At 37.9% G+C, this 19,439-nt stretch overlaps 1 protein-coding gene across 2 annotated transcripts; it reads right to left on the bottom strand.

The window, feature by feature from the left end:
- Positions 1–895: 895 nt before the first annotated feature.
- On the bottom strand, positions 896–19,219 carry SSR1 (signal sequence receptor subunit 1). Of its 2 annotated transcripts, XM_044454928.1 has the most exons (9): positions 19,019–19,219; positions 11,338–11,456; positions 9,675–9,762; positions 9,266–9,528; positions 8,339–8,415; positions 7,752–7,830; positions 6,298–6,391; positions 5,950–5,964; positions 896–2,710 (listed from the first exon to the last, which is right to left on the bottom strand). In XM_044454928.1, exons 1-9 carry the CDS (start codon positions 19,104–19,106, stop codon positions 2,643–2,645), a joined length of 891 nt encoding a protein of 296 aa, XP_044310863.1. In that variant the 5' UTR covers positions 19,107–19,219; the 3' UTR covers positions 896–2,642. The 2 variants fall into 2 exon arrangements, with proteins under 2 accessions (XP_044310863.1, XP_044310864.1); XM_044454929.1 differs by lacking the exon at positions 5,950–5,964 and having other exon boundaries at positions 19,019–19,218.
- Between the last annotated feature and the right edge of the window lie 220 nt (positions 19,220–19,439).

Raw genomic sequence — 19,439 nt, 5'->3', positions numbered from 1 at the left:
CTTCAGTTATCAGAAAGTTAAGGCAATCCATTACTTGCCTAAATAATTTTTATGCAAAATCTGCCCCTGCCACAAGAGATCTGGTACAGTTAAACAACTTAAGATTCTGTGTTGCATGCTTTCAAAAAAGAAACAATTGTATATGAAAATCTTAGAACATAGAAATGTTCTACATTTAAAATGTAGACCATCCAAGATCAATACTCAGAGGAAGCCGAATAGGGATTCAAACTATAACACAATCTATTTGAAACCAAGTTTAATTGTACTTTAAGTCATCTCTCATACTATTTTATGCCTTGCCCCCTCTACAAGAGTGAAAATCCTGAGTTAAGGTGCTGTAGCACTAGTGACAAGCAACTGTGTTACCTACCCACCACACACCAGGCATTGGAGTATTACAGTTAAAGGAGTGAATCCATAGAAAATTTACTGGCATCTTGTGTGATAAGTTTGGCTCATTCATGGATACTTTTAAGAATGTAAGTAGAGCCAAAACAAACAAACAACCCCTACAGCAGCAGTCAAAGTTTAAGGAAGTTTCAAAGCTCTAACATCCTTAGCTGCAACAAGTGAAGGTACTAAATGAGAACAAAGGTTTGAATACTTCAGAAACCATACTGCATTAGTCTTTTGTAACAGGAAGGAAAGATTGATAAAATCAATTACTCTTTGTTCAGAACATCAAGTTCAGATGAAACCCCCGATTTCTAAACCACAAAATAATGTGCCACTCATAACCCCAGTCATAATGCTAAAGTGTTGCTTAAGCACATTATAACCAGTGTTCTCCACTCTCCAAGTCCACAGACTGAGCTCAACTTAAACTTTCAATTATCATCCCTTGTTGGAGATGGCCACCAGGAATCCTTATTAGCAGATTGCTTGTCTCAGCTGTTTTAAAGAGTAACATTTTATTAACAGAATATGTAATTCACAAACAAGATGCAGATTGAGAGTACCATCTGAATTACCATACAGTCATTAAAATATGTAGTCTTGATCATCCCTTCATTTAATAATCTGCAACTAAGAAAAATGTCAAGTGTATATGCCACACATACCAAGTTAGCCCTTCTATAAAGACCATCACCAAAAGGGAATCAAAGTAATGCCAGCACAGGATTTAGACTTCAAATTTAGTGGCAAAATGGTTTGCAGGTATTCTAATTACTGGAATACCAGTAATGGATCCCAGGAGAACATACATTAAATAGCTTCTGATGCAAATAACAGAAAATGATGGCTGAATTTCACATCTTGAATTGTTTTTCTACCAATTTATAGTGAGGTTTAAAGGAACATGTTTTTCTTCAAAAGTGTTGGATTATCATTGTTTCCAGTCTTCTCTACTTTCAGTTGTTGAATTTTAGAATACAATAGTATCTGCATTAAGACAACCCATGTTAAGCTGAGACAGTCAATATTAAATGGTTTAAATTATGTAATCAATGCTGAAATCTTAGTGGGTTTAAACAGCAAGGAAATACTAAAATGGAATTAAGTTTCCAGTTGGGATGGCCTTTACAGCAAAATGCAGAGTCAATTCCACTGCTAGGCATAACTCTAAGAAGGCAAATTTAACTCTATATAGAAACCACCAAAGTTCAAGAGGAAAGACACTACAAAACTCAAAAATAAAACTTAATTTATGTTTTTACTGTAATTTTGGAACTTATATTGTATACAATCAAACATGGGAACAGAAGAGCACAGTTCTGCTTTACAGTTGGTAAATTGTTGCCCAAAGACACCTTCATGAAAGTCAAACCTAATATTCAGCTTTACTGAAGAAATTAAATGTATTTTTCTAGCCATGATTGGGTTTCCAAATAGTGGGAGAGTTCCTACAATTATATTGATGAGGCCCAATTTATATTAATTTGAACTAGCATTCAAAAGTTACTCATCTGGCTATGATTACCAGATCTGTTGACTAAAGCCAAACTACTAACAATTTATTACAGATGTACAGTTTATATTGCAATCAAAAAGTGGCTGACAAATGAGTAAGCACACAATCCATATTTCTCAAGTGCTGCTGTTGTAGAAATCCCTTATTAGACACATATGCAAGAATATTTGGGATCTCAGACTTGTGTGCGTTTTATGTCAATCAGCAGCAGCAATGTAAAAAAAAATACTGCTCAAAGCAGTTACACCTGCTTGTGCCTTTAGAATACTAGCTACACAAAAATGCGACTCAGTGCTTCATGAGAGTTTCAACATGCGTACTAAGAAGTACCTGCATACATGTAGCAAAGAATGAGATCAATGACTCTGGGTAACAGGAAAATGCAAAGACCTTATATGACAGGATACCATCAGAATAGGGTAGGAAACAACTTGTATTTCTGACCAGGAGCCAGAAAAAAGGCTTGCAGATGACACATCAGCATTATGAAGAGACTCTAAAGGCACATTTCAGATAGCACAATGATTCTTAATTAAAAGTTTCTTTAAAAAGAACAAGACGTGCATTTTTAGCAATGTTCTCTGAACACAACTAAATGCTTAGTCCAAATGTTTCATAGTATTCTCCTCAGTCAATATGGCTTCTCAGCACAACTCCCAATTCAAGCAAAAACGAGAGGGAGGGGTTGGATGGCTGGGTTAGTAAAGGCTGATAGTATTAACACTATTTACTCGTCGGATCCCACTGATCTCTTCTGTGACCTCTTGCGGGGCAACCGTCTTGGTGAAGCTTTGTCTGAAGGAAAAAAGAACATGAGTTAGTTAAGATGAGTTAACTGAAATTCGTGAGGAGGAAGATTGCTCTGTTTCAAGGAACCATCATGCAAGAGGTGGATTTGAAAGCATCGTATGTACTTTCTTTCGTTATGAGCGTGCAAAAAGTGGGCTAGTTCATACACAGCCCTGGAACAGAAGATCAAAGTCTTCTACTTGAGTAGTCCTTTGGAAACTAGATGGCCTTGAGCAAGATGCTTTTGCTCAATTTCTTTCCTAAATGTAAAATACGAGTGGCACCACACCAGAGTACATAACTATTATCAGGATGAAGGAAACATGTCCCATATCTCCTGGGTAGCTAGATCTAAAAATACTCATGTCCACATACTTGAAGTTTACTACCCATAGAATTATAATTTGTACTGAATAGGAAGGATATCAGGTATTAAGTTAGTAATTCCAAAAGGGTAGCCACATTAGTCATTTGTAGCTAATACAAACACTGTGGTATCATAAACTATTACATATTTTTGCAAAAGCCAACTAAATCTGGTTTTAGTTAGTATAAGACCTAGAAATCTAAATACAGGTAAAAGCTGGTTATTTCAGTACAAAATAACCAAGTTGACCTGACATAGCACAGTTCATTAGAAGTGATTTAACTCACAACAAGCCACAAGTGCCCATGTTGCAAATGTACCCCCACTCAGTGGTTGACATATTACATGATTTTGACAAGTGTGCGTTATATGAGAGTTAAACAATGCCCACCATAACTTACAGAACACAATGATCCTCAAGCAGGGCATACTTATTTAAAATGGCAGCTTCATGCACCTTGCAGTCTCCCTGTGGGTTAAATAACCCACAGTGGACTATTATGTTACGCAAACAAATCCAGAGTGTTTATTGAATTCCCCAAAACTGTTTTTGATCCTGGTTGACCTCCTAGGTATGTCAATTCACAATAGTGTAGTATTAGCATTGGCAGAATTCCCCTGTGTGGTCAAGACTACAAGAACCCTAAACCTGGTCTCAAATACTTGGCCCAAAATACCCTAAACCTCCCTTGACTCTCAACCACCTCCCTCCTGATTTGCATAGTCCCTCCTATTTCTGTGCCCTGAGTTTTGTCTGAGCCTCCATTCTTTCTCTGGGCTCCTGCTTTTCAGGCCTGTGCCTGCATTATCCCATGTCCTTTAGCTACTTTTTCTCTTGACCAGTGTGCCTATACCTGTTTTATCCCCTTCTCACATCCACACAGCAGGAAGCCCTTTCTGACCTTAAGGTCTACTGAGTTTCTTCATAGTTCCTTCTGATAGATTTGTCCTTGCTACAAATTCCTCTATACTTTTAAGTCTCATTTATCAACATTTAATTCAGGTTTCTATTCTAGTTCCTAGTCTGGCCCTGTAAGAGTTTTTAATCTTTGTCAAACTTTCCCCTCACAGAAGCTGTTCAGCACCATGAATAACTGAATATTCTACAGTTCATCAACCAATTTAACCAATGTCAAGATGCTCCACCACTGCTATTTGTCCATGTACCAGCCATAAATAAGTGTGAGCACCAAATCCAAGAACTGATCTAAAAGCCTTTTAAAAAGTCCTCCAAGTACTCAATCATGATCACGAGTCACCAAACAGCTGTTCTGCATCAAGAGTATGATTTGTTTCAATATGAAACCAGTGATGCAAGACAATAATTTAAATGTTATAGCATACATTCTGAAAATTGCCAGATTTGCCTAGGTTTTAGTAACAAAGTTAAATTGTTCATATTTACTTCAGGAAATTAGGTCTGTAACAAGCTTAGAACCAGCCTCAGAAAAGTTATTTTGTGTTCTAAACTGTGCTAATCTAACATCTTGATGCTCTTAAGGATGTATGAAACAGATCACATCTCAGGTTTTTTGTCCCATAAACAGTAAGGGCAGATATCACTAGGTTAAGTGACCTTAGTCAATCAGGGGTTTATTTTTAATGTACATAAAGGAAAAATGGGCAAGTGTAGGAAGACTTGTATTTCTCTGGGGAAATTAACATCATTTGGCTTATATTTCTGAACTTAATGGATTAGAAGCGTAAGAGTGGAGGCTAAATTGGGTAGAAACTTATGCTTGTGAATGTAAAATACAGTTGTAGCCAAAATGCAGATCCTGTGAACTGAAGCATAGCTTCAAGTCAGAACTACAAGCCTATGCATTTTTATAGCTTTTAGATTATTAAGACACCTGCTAGTTTGGGATCCTTGTCCATCTCAGAGTGTACACATCCTTCTGCTTAAAATCAACAAAAGCTACAATCCTGAGTTCAGAGGGGAATCTTACACATATCTACTCATAAGCTCACTCAACTGAACTCAATAGGATTTATGAAGCATTCATATGACTCTTGCCAGCATTAAGCCACTTAAATCCAACTGACTTCAGTGAAATTTAAGCACTCTCACTGCTAAAAAAAACAAACGACTTACTTTTAACATGTTGAATTAAAGCTTTTGCTGGGTAATTAAAGCTTTTGCTGGGTTATTAAGGACTCTGGCTATTTAGCTATTCATGGTGTTTCTTCCTTTCTTACCACAATGCACAATCTTGGGCAAAAACAGTGTGATTAGAAAATGTCCTATTTTTTTCCTTTGTTCAAACATTTTAATATTGCCCAATAGAAATTTCCTAGTGGTCCTCAGGTATTACTGCTTTATTGATCAAACCTGAATTCATCAAAGAGCACTTTCACTTTCTATTCATACATTAATACCTTGGTATTTCCCTGCCCGATAGGTAGAATTCTGCCTTAGGTGTGATTTAGTTAAACCAGTTACACCTATCCAAAACTGGATGGATGGCAAGGTGGCAAAGTATGCCATTTCTTAAATAGTTATTCTGAATGGAGCAGAGCAGTCAATCCTATATAAATAGCATAATAAAATCACTAAAATGGACTGCTGAAGGTATATCTGAACATTTAATGTTTTTAAAGTGATTGAATAGTGTTAAATTTGTGCTTGAACATCAATCTCCTTGTAACAGTGAATCTAGCAAGCAGAATTAAAGTGGGATTTAATCTGTGGGATTTGATCTGGACTTTTCACTTGGAGGTATTGGTGAATTCTTCAAAATCTTGATGTTATTTTACCACCACATGCTGTTATTTGAAGTACACCAGCCACAAGACAGGAATGAGTTCAATGCAGAAGAACCTAGTTAGTGCACAGATCTCTATTTTAGAAGCCTCAGCCCAATAAAGTTTGTCTCACCTCTTCTACTTTGCACTGAAGCCACAGGAAAAACAAAACAGAAGAAACAGCAAAAATGTTAGAAAAGTCCACAAGCATTTAACAGATCTAATGACATATTTGGACTTATTTTTGATTCAGAAGCCAGAAAAAATTAGAACCTGCAACTCCCTCAATCCCCAGCAAACAAAGAAGGACACTGCATCACTAGCCTGAAAAATACAGTTCTACCTTAAGTGAATCCATCAACAACCCAATCCATTTAGAAAGAAAATATGGAAGACAGTTACTTATTACAACATTCACTTTTCTAAACAGGCACAATACCTACAAGAAATTCCCTGCTGGATGACTGATCTTGGTACTTACTAATTTGGTTTAAAGTTTCTTGAGGAATCCAACTCATGTCAACATCATTCTGATTGGATGTTCCCATCTCTACCTTTTGAACAGGTCTTTTTCTCTGAAGGCATTAGAGACAACATTTAGTAAGAAAAATGGCTCCCACTAAACTACTAAATGAGAATATAATTAAAATAATTATAGACCAGTCAGTCTGACATCAATCCCTGGGAAAATTCTGGAACAGATTATAAAGCAGTCAGTCTGCAAACATGCTGAAAGCAATGCAGTGATTACTGGAAGCCAGCTTGGATTTCTCAAGAACAAATCCTGTGAGGCTTATCTGATTTCATTTCTTTGATTGGTACCCTCTCTGATAGACTGTGGGAATGTTGTGGACATGATCTATCTTGACTTCAGCGAAGTGCTCCATGATTTCCTGATTAGCACAGGAGCAAAAAGTGGGCTAGATGGAACTCTGATCAAGTGCTCTTCAACATTTTTATTAATGATTTGGATGAGGAATTACAGGGAACACTTATCAGTTTTACAGATGACACAGAACTGTGTGGAATACCTAATACCCTGGAAGACAGCAACAAAATTAAAGGTGATCTTAATAGGTTGGAATGCTGGGCTGAAAACAACAGAATGAAATTCAATAGGGACAAATGTCAAGTTGTGCATCTAGGAAAAAGAAACCAAATGCACTGTTACACAAGATGGGGAACACTTGGCTCAACAATACTGTGAGTGAGAAGGATTTTGGAATTGTTGTATATCACAAGCTGAATATGACTCAACAAGGTGATGTGTCTGCAAAAAGGGCAAATGCTATTTTAGGTTGCATTGACAGAAGTATCACTTCCAAATTCTGTGAAGTACTGGCTCCCTTATACTTAGCACTGGCTAGTCCTCATCTGGAGGACTATGTTCAGTTCTGGGCACCAGAGTTTCAAAAAGATGAGGATAAGCTGGAAAGGGTTCAGAGGAGGGTAACAAGGATGATCCAGTATCTGGAAACAAAGCCCTTTTTTAAAAAAAATTAAAGTTACTACATTTCACAAAAATCACACAATTTGTAGTACATTTAAAAAAAACCCTAGCAATAGTTTTAGCTTTACACCAAAAACCTTGCAAAAAGCTTTCAGTAATTTCAATGCTTGGAGGCCTGGATACCATTACTTCTTTATATATTTCTATTTATATCCTATATTTTTTATTTTTACCTATCAATAACTTTAAGTATCTATATGTCATTGGCAAATTGTATTTCAACCATTTTTCACTGTTCATAAATTTAAGTAAGGTTTGGTTCAGTCATCTCATACCTCCTATTACAGTAACATTTAACTTTTGATCTCATTGTTTGGCTTTTCTAGGCACACACTACCAGTTAGCTTTTTAAGATAGTTCCTTGGTTCAAGAGTAAACATTAGCATTTTCTAATCAGAAAAAGATCTTCAGAAGCAATTACTTACCTTCCTAGATTCTAACAGCTGGTGTAGCCCAACAATGACAAGCAAGCCAAGTCCACCAAGGAACATATACATAAAAATCCTTATTTAGAAAGAAAGAAAAGTATGTCCTCATTTCATTTCAGAAGAAAAATTCAAACAATACTATCTTATCAAAAAGACTTTAAATATTAAGATAACAATTTTAAAAGAGAACTGTTAAGGTCCCATTCCTGGATTGAACAGAGCCCAACTATTCACGTTATCCAATTAAAGGTAAAGCAAGGGACTCCAGTTCTATCTAGATAACCATGGCAGAATAGCCAAATGCTCATCCAGATCAATATTCACAGAAATACTCAGACAGGTGAAAAATGGAGCAAAACTGTTATATAAGTATCCTCTTAAGGTTCTTCAGACCTGACAACAATCATTTTTTTCCATTTCTCCCAGCATTTTGTTAATCAAGAACACCAAGAAAAGTTCCAACTACCACAAAATCTGCAGTGTTGTTGATAAAAGGTGTAGTTAATGGAGTTGCGTAACAGGACACATCATCATGTTTCTCACAGCCATTGTCTTTCAGTATTCTAAAATTTAATTAAACTTACGTTTCACCATCTAATCCATCTTCTTTTTCAATAATTGTAACAGTTTGGTTGAAAACAGCATCCTGGAAGAAGTTCCCCTAAGATAAAACATACACTAAGTTTAAAACCTGACACAGGTAGAAAATTCACATGCTAATGTTACTGTAGGCCTCTACTATAGTCCCTGGCTTTGCTTCTGCCTTTTTTTATTCTTGTCTACAATTCTGACACTTTGCAGATAATGAATATCACCACTGTCTTACACAACTGGATAACTTCAAGGTTTCAGGCAGCCAACACCAATTTTAAACACCTATTTGGTATGAGTATCTGATCACACCAAATGCTCAATGCAAAGTACAGTCTGGCTTGTAGTCAGAACCCAAAACAATTATGAAAACTATGAAGACAGGCAGACAACTGGAGTTTTACGCAACCATCTTCCTAGTTTTTGTTAGGGGAAAATGTGAAGGGAAAAGGCAATCTTAGACAGGTTGAGTTTGCCAAAAATGTCAAATTCTGGCCCAGATAAAACAAGCATATCAAAACATATAAAAGCACTAAAGTGTATTCTACTGGAGTTTCAAGAGAAGAGGAATCAGTAGGCAAAAACAATTTTTTAAAACGTACTACTATTTTGAATACAATACACTTATTCAAACCAAGTAAAATGTAAATCTCATTCTATAGTGTCCTCACATGACAATAGCTGATAATTTAAACAGCCAAAGGGCTATTAGGATAAGTGGAAGGGAGCATACTTCTGGCTGGTAATAAATTTGTAAATTTATTTGTAAATTTATTACCAACAAATGCTTAAATGCTTAGTTTAATAATGAAAAAGGCTTTTTTCTAAGCTGTCCTGATGCTTGAGCAAAGGACAGGGTAAAAATGTCTTATATAAATAAATAAGCCCGCTTCTTTTGAGCTTGCTAGATTGCAACTCACATTTTGGTCTTTATAATTTAGATTGATAACCAGTCCAAAAGGACGACCACCCATAGGCTCTGCAGGAATGAAGGAATATTCAAAGGTGGCTTGTCTCTGTGGTGGAACAACAGTGTTCAGAGGAAGAGCAGTGAAATTCTGAATGAAAAACTGGTAATCTTGAGGGTATCGGAAAGACGCATCTAGAGACTCTACAATGAAGTCTTCAGTACCCTTATTGGTAAAGCCTACTAAAAATTTCACAATGTTGTTCGCTGGAAAATCTGGGGAAAGAAATTGGGAAAAAGATTAAAATGCAATTTTGTACACAAATTAAAATGTTCAAGATACTGCCCTTTTAAATCTGTATAATAAAAAAAGCAAAACTGGCAAAGTGTGTTGGCCTGATGCAAAATACAACCATATTTACCTTCTCCTTTCACAAATAAGATTGTTGTATCAGCATTAGGTGATGCTTTGGGTTCTCCTGATAAGTCTTCTTCCTCCTTCTCTTCTGTCTAATACAAGAGAGTTTTTGAAAAGCCTACGATGAACAATGGAGCAACAAATGTCCTGACATTGTAAAGTCATTATCACATCAAACTATTTCCATAAAAAATATACTCCCCAACAATCATTTGGGATTTCTTAACATTTAATAGCACTAAAAAAATGATAGGTTGGAAGCAGAGATGTACTGGAAGAAGGGATTGGTGGCATGTCCTATTTCTGAGCAGTACCCTGAAAGTTCCCTGGTCCTGAAGGGAGGAAAGTCGTGTTCCATCAGCATGATACTTGTGAAAAATCTTTATTTTGGAGCAAATAATTTTTAGGGAACAGGTTAAATTCTGGTTTCCAATGCTGCTTCTATGTTTTAACAACAACATGGCCTACAATCTACCCTGAATATATTAAAAATATTACCAGGTGTTCCTGAAACAGTTAGGTATATTTACTAGGGAAAATCTATCTTGCTTAATTCAGAAAAAACAACTGAGGGCTTCAGGTACTCTGAATAGAGAAAAATGTCAAAATTCTCCTAGCACAATTCTTATGCATTAACCAATGACCTTGAGATTTAGAGGCCCTCCCTCAAACTTAGCTATAACCTGCATCACTAAATAGCTCAGGTTCTGAAAATATGTTTGATGCCCTGGTTCTGCATATTTGCTAGTTTTAAAAAGTGTCATGCTAATTTAACATGCTGGATTAATACATTTAAAAAGCCAGCCAGTAGTAGTTGGATTGAAATACCTGATTAGGAAAAGGGGAAAAATCCAGGACACTAGGGTTGCAATCCTAAACACACTTGCCTGGAATGAATCCCATCAAATGTGACTTACTTCAAAGAAGAGATGCATAAGGCTGCACTCTTAATACAAGCTTTATGAAATTACGCTTTGAATGTTGGTTTTATTTGCGCTGCAGCTAATCAAGTGAATTCATAATTCCTGTATCTGATTGATATGTATTCTTCATTTTAATTTGCCCTACTGTTTCTTCCACTATCCCACACATGGAGAAATAAGTCTCATTTCATTGATTATATTTATCCTGCATGCACTTTCCAAGGACACGTCTAAACAAAGTTAATTACGACACTGAAACTGGTACTGTATTAACTTGTTGTGTTACTTATTACTTTTATGAAATAAAATATTCTTATAGATATATTTTCATGGAAAAAGATTGTAATGGAAGGACTGCCACCCTTATTTATTAATCCCAACCTTACCAGCCACATAAAAAGTATTACAAGAACAGTCTTGCTACCCTACAGAAATAAGCATTAAAAGTTAGAGTGTCAATCTGAACACCAAGTAGAGTATCTCAGAAACACACATGCAGATTTGGCTTTTCTTTTTTGGTGTCCCTGTAAGCATCTTCCTGCTCAGCATATCAAGGAGAAAAACCAGTACTTTTGCACAACTGGAGCAGGAAAACATTACAATTCATAAACAGGTATTCTCTTCTTGTAGTGCTGCATCCATCTCTAATCCCCAACCCCATTTTGATGACTGGCTTTATTTGTTTTAAAAATGGTGGTGATAAATATTAGCTTGTGAAACATAAAATCATCTTTGCCAATCTACCAATTCTGTAGGTTCATCCTCTTCAACTTCAGCTTCTTCATCTTCATCTTCAACTACTGTATCTTCTATTGCTTCCTCATCTTCTGTGGCATCTTGAGCAGCAACTAACAAACTAGAGCCTAGAAGGAAGAAGATTGTTTATAAATATTTTCCATAAACCACTTCCAGCTTTGTGTAACGGCAATTAAAGCTTTTGTGAGCAATCAGTTTAGATAGGCATGAATATACCATGTCTACTGGGAATCAATATAGTTTGTGTAACAGCAGTATAAAAGAGCCATGAGAATCTGATGCAAAAGGAATTATCTATTTTACAGAAAAATTTCATGCAGAGCAATCCATAATTTATTGTTTATATTATAAACAGTCGACAAAGTATTTTATGTAGCATAATGCACTAGGCACCATACAAACAATATTTAAAATACATGTACATCACCTTTTAGAGTAGATGCCTCCACAAGGCAGCTTCCATAAAATAGTTATAAATCAACATAATATTATAGAAGTCATAGAACACTTAAATGTACCAATCATAAAAGTAAACATAGCAGTAAATATATTGTATTAAATCAGAATACTATTTAAAATCAGCCAAACCTTAACACCATTTAATTGACAGTTAAAATTGACGGGACCACATTATCCTTTTAAGAAAAAGCAATCTGGAATAAATAAGCACGTAATGTACGCGTAAAATCTTGTAATGAAAGAGCTATGCACATCCCTTCCCCTACAAAAGAGAGTTCTATAACAATTAGAGTCACCACTGAAAATGTTCTTTCTTGTAACCAATAATCTAAGTGCTCTTGCCAGCAGAAATAAAAGGAAGGTTTCAAGGGGCTATCTCTGTACAGGCAAGCTGATACAAACCAAAGTGGTCTTTCACACAACCTGCTTCTACACCATTTGGAGCTTTAGGTTTCAGCAATGACAAACCCCTTTCCAATAGTTTATGATCCACCAAAAGACAAAAAAGCAATATGAATAATTTTAAAGCATTCGCTTTGGAAGACTTTTTTTCTATTTATTCATTTGAACACAACCACCTAAGACTGGAGAACACTGAACCAATATCCTTAGTAACCATGTTAATTTAGTTCAGAAAGCAAGCAACCTGATATCCTCCAAATGTTGTAGACTACAGCTTCCATCACTCTGTAGTCCTCAAGTATTTGGAAGACATCCAGTTGCTTATCTCTAATCTAGCTGGGAAATAGCAGGCATCCAGGTATCTACTAGAGTAAATGCCCATGGCAAGAAGGTTGCCAAGCAGCTTATATCCAAGTCCCAAGCTCTCACTTATATAAAACACTGGGAGTTTCTCATGCCATTTTTTATATTTTCTGTAATATAAGCACAAGACACGTAAGTGACATGATTATGAGGCAGATGATGCTGTGTTTGCTAGTAATCCAAGCTTGTCTAAATGTCCCACTGAAATCAGAGGGATTTACTCACAATTGTTAACAGGAATGTAGCTTTAATCTTACAACTGTAAAATTCTCAATAGTAATAAAATTGTGTTTTCAGAAAATTGGTAAAAATTGCTTCCACCACTCCGCATTTCTCTTAAACACAGGGACAGCAAAACACACGTTTCTCTGAAAGTATTTAAACATCAGGTACAAAGTCTGAATCTCAGACCTTCTCTTTATGTTCCACCTGCATCATAAATGCAGATGGTGGACATTCTTTTTGAACTCCTTCCTTAATTGCATTGTTAGTACTGGAGGTAGGAAACAAGTAATTACTGTAAGTTCTTTTATAATTTTAAAGGCAACACAGGCTAACGCTGTGGTCAATAGCAATGACTTATATTTCTGAAGTTAACTTTGCAACCCAATAACCATTAAATAAGAATGCAACCTATTAGAGTCTAGAGTGTCCTTCAAGAAACTAAAGGTAGGAGCAAGGATTATCCCAACAGCATGCAGTTAGAAGGGTCATAGTTCAGCTGCAGAGGACATACTCTGCATGCAAAAGGCCAAAGGGTCAATCCATGGCATTTCTATGACTGGAAAAGACTCCAGTCTGCTTTCTTGGGAAGGTGGTCAACCACTGCAAGACCTGTGGTACCAGTATGGCCCTCTAGTAGTTATTAAAAATAATAATTGGGAAACCTGCTACAATCTTGCCATTGCTTAAGTTTGACATCCATCCACCCACCTTCCAAGAATGCTTCTAAAGAGGAGCGTGGTAAATTTAAGGAGCTGGGGAAGGCGGGGGCAACCATGGTTGGGTCGAGAAGGGTCATCTAAAAAGGCCTGCAGGGCCACCACCGTTGCTGCCTCCCCAGGGCAGATGCCTAAGCAAAAGGATTGCAGGCCAGCCAGTTGGAATGGGGGAGGGAGTATGAGAAAATACCCATGAGGCTATCACTGTGCACTTTCAGAGGATAAGGTTCAGGAGGGGAAAGCAGACTGGCTATGGTGGAGGAAAATTCCTGTACCTGCCACTGTCACTTCTGTCTTGTTGAAAGGACATAGCAGGGAGGTTTGGGTAACTGTAAAAAAAACAACTATCTTCACTAAGGGCACATGCAGATCTACAGCTTTCATAACTCTTCACCATTTCTAGTCACCTGCATCCTCTAAATGACCTGACAGTCTTCCGCATATGATGACTGCCTGCATGCTCTATACACAGTGCCAATTTTTTCAGTCACTCTGTTTCGGTTTTAGATTGAAATGACTTTTAAAATGAAGGGGAGCCACTCACTGCATCTGAGTCTGGAGAAAAATGCTAAGCTTCTTGTTTTGGCAAGGATGATCAACTGCTGAATTCAGCTCCAGCTCCTTTCTCCTAGTTCAAAAGTTTGGCGCTCAAGGGGGAACAAAAAAACTATTGCCAAGGTCTGAGACTAAGACCTCATTGAATGTAACTAGAGTTTCTTTTCAAGTACCATGCTTAAAGGGAGGGAGAAGGGCCTAGTGACCACAAGTCTTGGTTTGGCTATCAGAATCAACCAAAATCTGTGGTCCCTGAATGGACGATTCATGCTGTCTAAGTGGTTTAGGGCTGATAAGCAGTATTGCATATATTTCAGTTTGGAAATACTGTGTCTGAACTGGTAAATGGGGCAGATGTGCCTCATTCATTTAAGGTGAATGGAAGGGAATACCATGCCACAGTGAAACTACACTATGGCAAATGAAGTCCTTCCACAGTGCAGTACTGATAGAATTCTGTCAAGAAATCTGGCAAGTGGAGCTATGCCTGTTGGTGTCAGCACACCTATAACAAGTTACATTGTCAAGGCAGACAGTACGGCAGATAGATCTATTTCTAAAGCTAGGCATGGCACATGAAAAAGCTGCAGCAAGGGAGTTTAGGATACTTTCTTCAAATAGAAGGTAAAATTAATCCATCTATTTGAGAGGATGGGAAACAACCCACCCTTTCCCTTAAGATATACATTTCCCATCTCCTTAAGACATTAAAAATGACTTAGTAGTCTATCAAGCAAATATTACTTAGAGGTTTCACTACGTCTCAGTTCAATTGATTGCAGGAATTAAGTACAATATATTACTTTATTTTAGCTGTCTATGGGCAAGAAAAAAATAGAACAGGTCCCTTGCATTAAAATAATATAAAATAAATGTAAAATTAAACAATGCAATGAGTATAAGCACAGAAATTCTTGGAAGAAAATTTGAAGAATCTTTATTTCTCACTTTGCTATTTTAAAGATATCTGGCCACATATGGGGTAGCAGATACCTTAATACTTTCCCTTTAAAGCAAATACAACTGAGGTATCTTAGTATAGCAGGCTACTCAAAAGTTTTCCAAACAAAAGCATCTTTTCTAACTTTCCTGATCTCTCTTATACATTTTAGAAAGAATGATGATGTGGCATCATACTGGAGGGGAAGGAGTGTATTTAGAATCCATCAAGGCAGCCCCAGGGATTTATAGTAGTACTTTCCTTCAGTTGTCTTGAACAAGTAATAATGAATAGCAGGTACTATACTGATTTGTTTGCCCATTAAAGACCACACTCAAGGTTGAGTATAGGATCAGTATGCTAAGAAACCATGGGTTCTTAACCCACATTTCACAACCCAACAACAACAACAAACTACAACCAACTCATACTGAAATTTCATTGCGAGTTGTCTTGCATTGGGACAAAAACTGCCAGTATTAAGTATGAACTTTCCAACATTAATTTCTAAACAATTATTTTGTGTGATTATAGATAAGGAAGTGCAGTGATATTTGTGGAACTTGTTCTACAATTTGCAGTCAGAATAACTTGCTGTGCAAAGTAATTGGAAAATAATGAACAAACACTCAAGCATGAACTGCTGTTTTACATGAATCAATGAAATGAATTCAATTTGTATAGAATACATGCACAAATGCTTCCCAACAAAGTAAGAGTTCCACATCAGCAGTATTTACGATAGAATTTGATCAGAAGGAATACTTCATTTCAACAAAAAGCAGTAACAGAAGGCACAAAATAAGAATATGAAACATCAAGTAAGAAATACCTAATTAAGTAGTAGGCAATCACAAAATATGACTCATTATATGACCACAAATAAGTACATAAAATCACCTACAACAACACCAGGACTCAAGTGGATAACCCTAAAGTTAACTAGCTATAAAAGTAACCTGAAAATACTGGTAAACTTAAGTGATATCCACGTACTTTCTATCAGAAAGAAAATCCATCAAACCAAATGATCTCTTCACATAGGATGAACAAATAGACAAGGCAAATACAGTGTAAGTGTAAAGTGTTCCTTCACCTGATTGGGATGTGAGTGACAGGGAAAGGAGCAGCTTGGCCAGGTCCCCTTCTCTATGCAAACAGATGCACTGAGTTGTTTGGTTTTTTTTTTTTTTAAATAAAGTAGACCGGAAAGTAAAGAGCAGACCAGATTTGTATATGAAGCTTGTACCTGCACATTATCTGGCCTGCTGGTTTTGTCCAGAGTGGTTTTCCTCTACTTCCATATTAAATATTTGGGTCTTGCAGTAAAACCGCCAGGAGATTCAGGACAAACAAAAGGAAATAAGTACATCTACATGCTTATGGAATTCATGCATAGAAATGTGGTAAAGGGCAATGTTCAGGTTGTTTTCAAAGTGGTTTAGATAAATGTAAGGAAAATAAAACTACTTAGCAATATACTATCAGATGTCAGTTTTTGGGAAGCAACAACAGGAGAAGGCTATTGCCCTCATGCAGCACTCATGGGCTTCCCATAGCAAAGTTCACTGTGGGAAACAGAATGTTGGATAAGAAGGCCTGATCAAACAGAGCCTTTGCTTATGTCATATGATATAATGGACAATTCATGGTATGAACATTCAAAGAATATTTCCTGGTATCAGATACGGTGTATTCGACGCCATCCTATCATAAACAAATGGATACAATCTTTTTCCCAGTCTTGATGTGCACCTTCTCATGCTATTAATGATGCAGATTTACCATGAGGTCATGAACAAGGTATTGGGTAGAAGAGCTTCTGATCTATCTCCATATAGAACACATAGGTTTTATGGGATTCATGGATGAAATGGCCAATTATTTTGACAAATGTTTGTTTTTTGTAATTCCTATATTGCACATAAGATGGAGTTGTGGATATATGTTTAACGCCATAGCTCTGTCAGAAGTAGGCTGCAGCAGTCTGTGAAGTCTGATGTAACATGAGTCTAAGTAAAAAACTTGTACTTTTCAAATGCATAATGCTGGCCAAGACCACCATCTGTATCATTGTACCTTGGCTAGCATGTGTAAAGCTTGCTTAGACAGTAAAGTGGACCAGTTGCTGAAACCATATACACTGTACGTAGTCATTAAAACTGTAACGTACAATTCCCTCACTTCTATTCTGTACTGGTTCATTCTGATCAGAGTCAACTGCTTTCTCCTCTGCTCATACACTAACGTAGATTAGAAACATTACTAGAAATTTGAAAGGTCAATAAGTCATGCTTTTACCAACTAAAAATCATTCAAGAAGGGTGAGAACTATATTAAACTCTTGTGTATGTACTTTCGCTTGAAGCAAAAATAACAGAACAAAAGCTGTTGTACTTTAGGCACATCACCAGAAAGCAAGACTCACAAGAAAATACTGCTAGAGAAATTTGAAGGCAAAAGAAGCAAGGGACCAACTATGATTCAGATGTATTCCATGAATGAAGCTGCACCCCTGAATTTACAAGAGCTTAACAGGGCTGTCGAGGACAGGACTTTCTGAGGGGCATTCATTCAAAAGGCTTGAATGAAGGTCAAAGACTACTTCACAGCACATAACAAACTTATCTCTTGGCAACTATGCAACACAAGATCAAATCTAGCAGGTTAAAAAATTGTCACAGTTACATAATCAGCCTCCCATCTCTAGGCAGGTGAGAGGGAGGGGGGATGTACTCCCTTGCTATGCTCTATTACTAAAGTAACAAATAAATTAAAAAATTGTGAGGAGCTATACAAGCCACTGTCAGCAAACATGCTTAAGAAAGCATAGTATTAATGAATTTTTTGGTTCATGTATTAAGAATTGAACATTGAGTGCAGAACCACAAATATGCTCTAAGTCATCAGAATGCTATGTAGTACATTGGACCTTACTTCAGCAATCTCTCATAATCTTACCTACCACTGAGCATACCTGGCACATCAGCTGCAAGCATATACAGCACTATTTTGATTTTTCAGATGAAACAGCTACAGTATTTCTACTAGATACTGAAAGCAGTTTTAAAGACCAATGGTGTTCAGGTTCCAGAATTTAAGATAAATCATTCCACAACAGATTTCACATATCTGGCAAAATTAGCTCCAGTTAAGCAGTTACTGCAGTATTTCAAGGAAATGTGATTGAAGCAAACCCTTCAACCCAGCAAGTTAGTTCTGACTTTCTTCTCTATCATGAATATGAAAGAAAATAAGCTAAGTTGTATTTTATAACAATCCAGCAAGTTGCACTCCATTATCATGACGACCATTTGAATCCTACGCTTCCGTTACGTCCTGCATTTTAACGGTGCAGTTCTCGCTCGTAAGAAAAAAAACCCCCTAGCTTTCCTTTGCAAAGCCAGTGCTGCAACTAGGTTGATCCGTAAGCCTTCAGGTGGGATCAGAGCACAAAACGGAGCCATTGCAGCAGGTTAGGAGGAACTGCACGCGATTTTGCAAAGGAAGAAAGAAGTAATCACAGCAGCATCGGGCTCTTGGGCAACAATTGCCACTTTGAGGCACTGACTGCAGCAAGGGTTTGATTTTTCCCCTTGGGTTCCACGGAAGGCAGCGTACCCGCCAGGAAACCCTTACACGTTATATACCCCCAATTCTCAGAAAAAGTTTTAACATGAATGAATGAACGAACGAACAAATGAAGTTACACGACACCGTATGGGGAAGCGCGTTAGGGCGGGAGGAGAGACCGGTATCGGCGAACTGAACTGACACGTCAGCCCCGAGGGGAGGAGGGAGCGAGGAGTAACAGCAGCAGCGCAGCCCCCGCTCTGGTAAAGCAACAGGGACAGGCAGGAACCGAAGCAGAGCCAGGACTCCTCCCGTCCCCGGCAACGCACCCACCGCGAGGACTCGCCTCACGCGCTCCAGTCCATTTCAAAATTGTAACGCCCCCCACCGGCAGCAACCGCCATCCATACACGCGACGAGTACGGCGAAGCCTCACCCGGGCCACTTCGGCCGCCGCTGAGAAGCAACGCGGCGGGGAAGGCCAGGAGCACGAGCAGCAGCAGCTGGGGTAGCGATTGTCTCATGGTAGCAGGCCAACTAGCGCCCTCGGCGGCAGTTACCACTTTTTCCTGCCGCTACGCAATGGCGAGAGGTTCCCATCCGGCCGACGGCCCGCCTCCGTAACCCCACGACGCCGTGACGTCACCACTCTACCACGCAGACCCAGTGACTCCCGCCCCCTGTATAAGAGACGTGGCTTCCCCTGGAAGGAGAAAGGAGGGTCATGTGATCTAGAGTCCTCCCAGACGTCCTCCCAGAACGTTGGCGGTCAACTTTTTGTGCGCATGCGTAAGTACTTCAGCCGACTTATCTCGGCTGTTTTTATAACAGGCCGCTCTTTCCTTCCCCGCCGCATG

Source organism: Varanus komodoensis, unplaced genomic scaffold, assembly GCF_004798865.1.
Source record: "Varanus komodoensis strain SLA01 unplaced genomic scaffold, ASM479886v1 scaffold8, whole genome shotgun sequence".
NCBI classification, from domain to species: Eukaryota; Metazoa; Chordata; class Lepidosauria; order Squamata; family Varanidae; genus Varanus; species Varanus komodoensis.
Note: the sequence above shows the minus strand (reverse complement) of the source record. Positions and strands in the feature narration are given on the sequence as shown.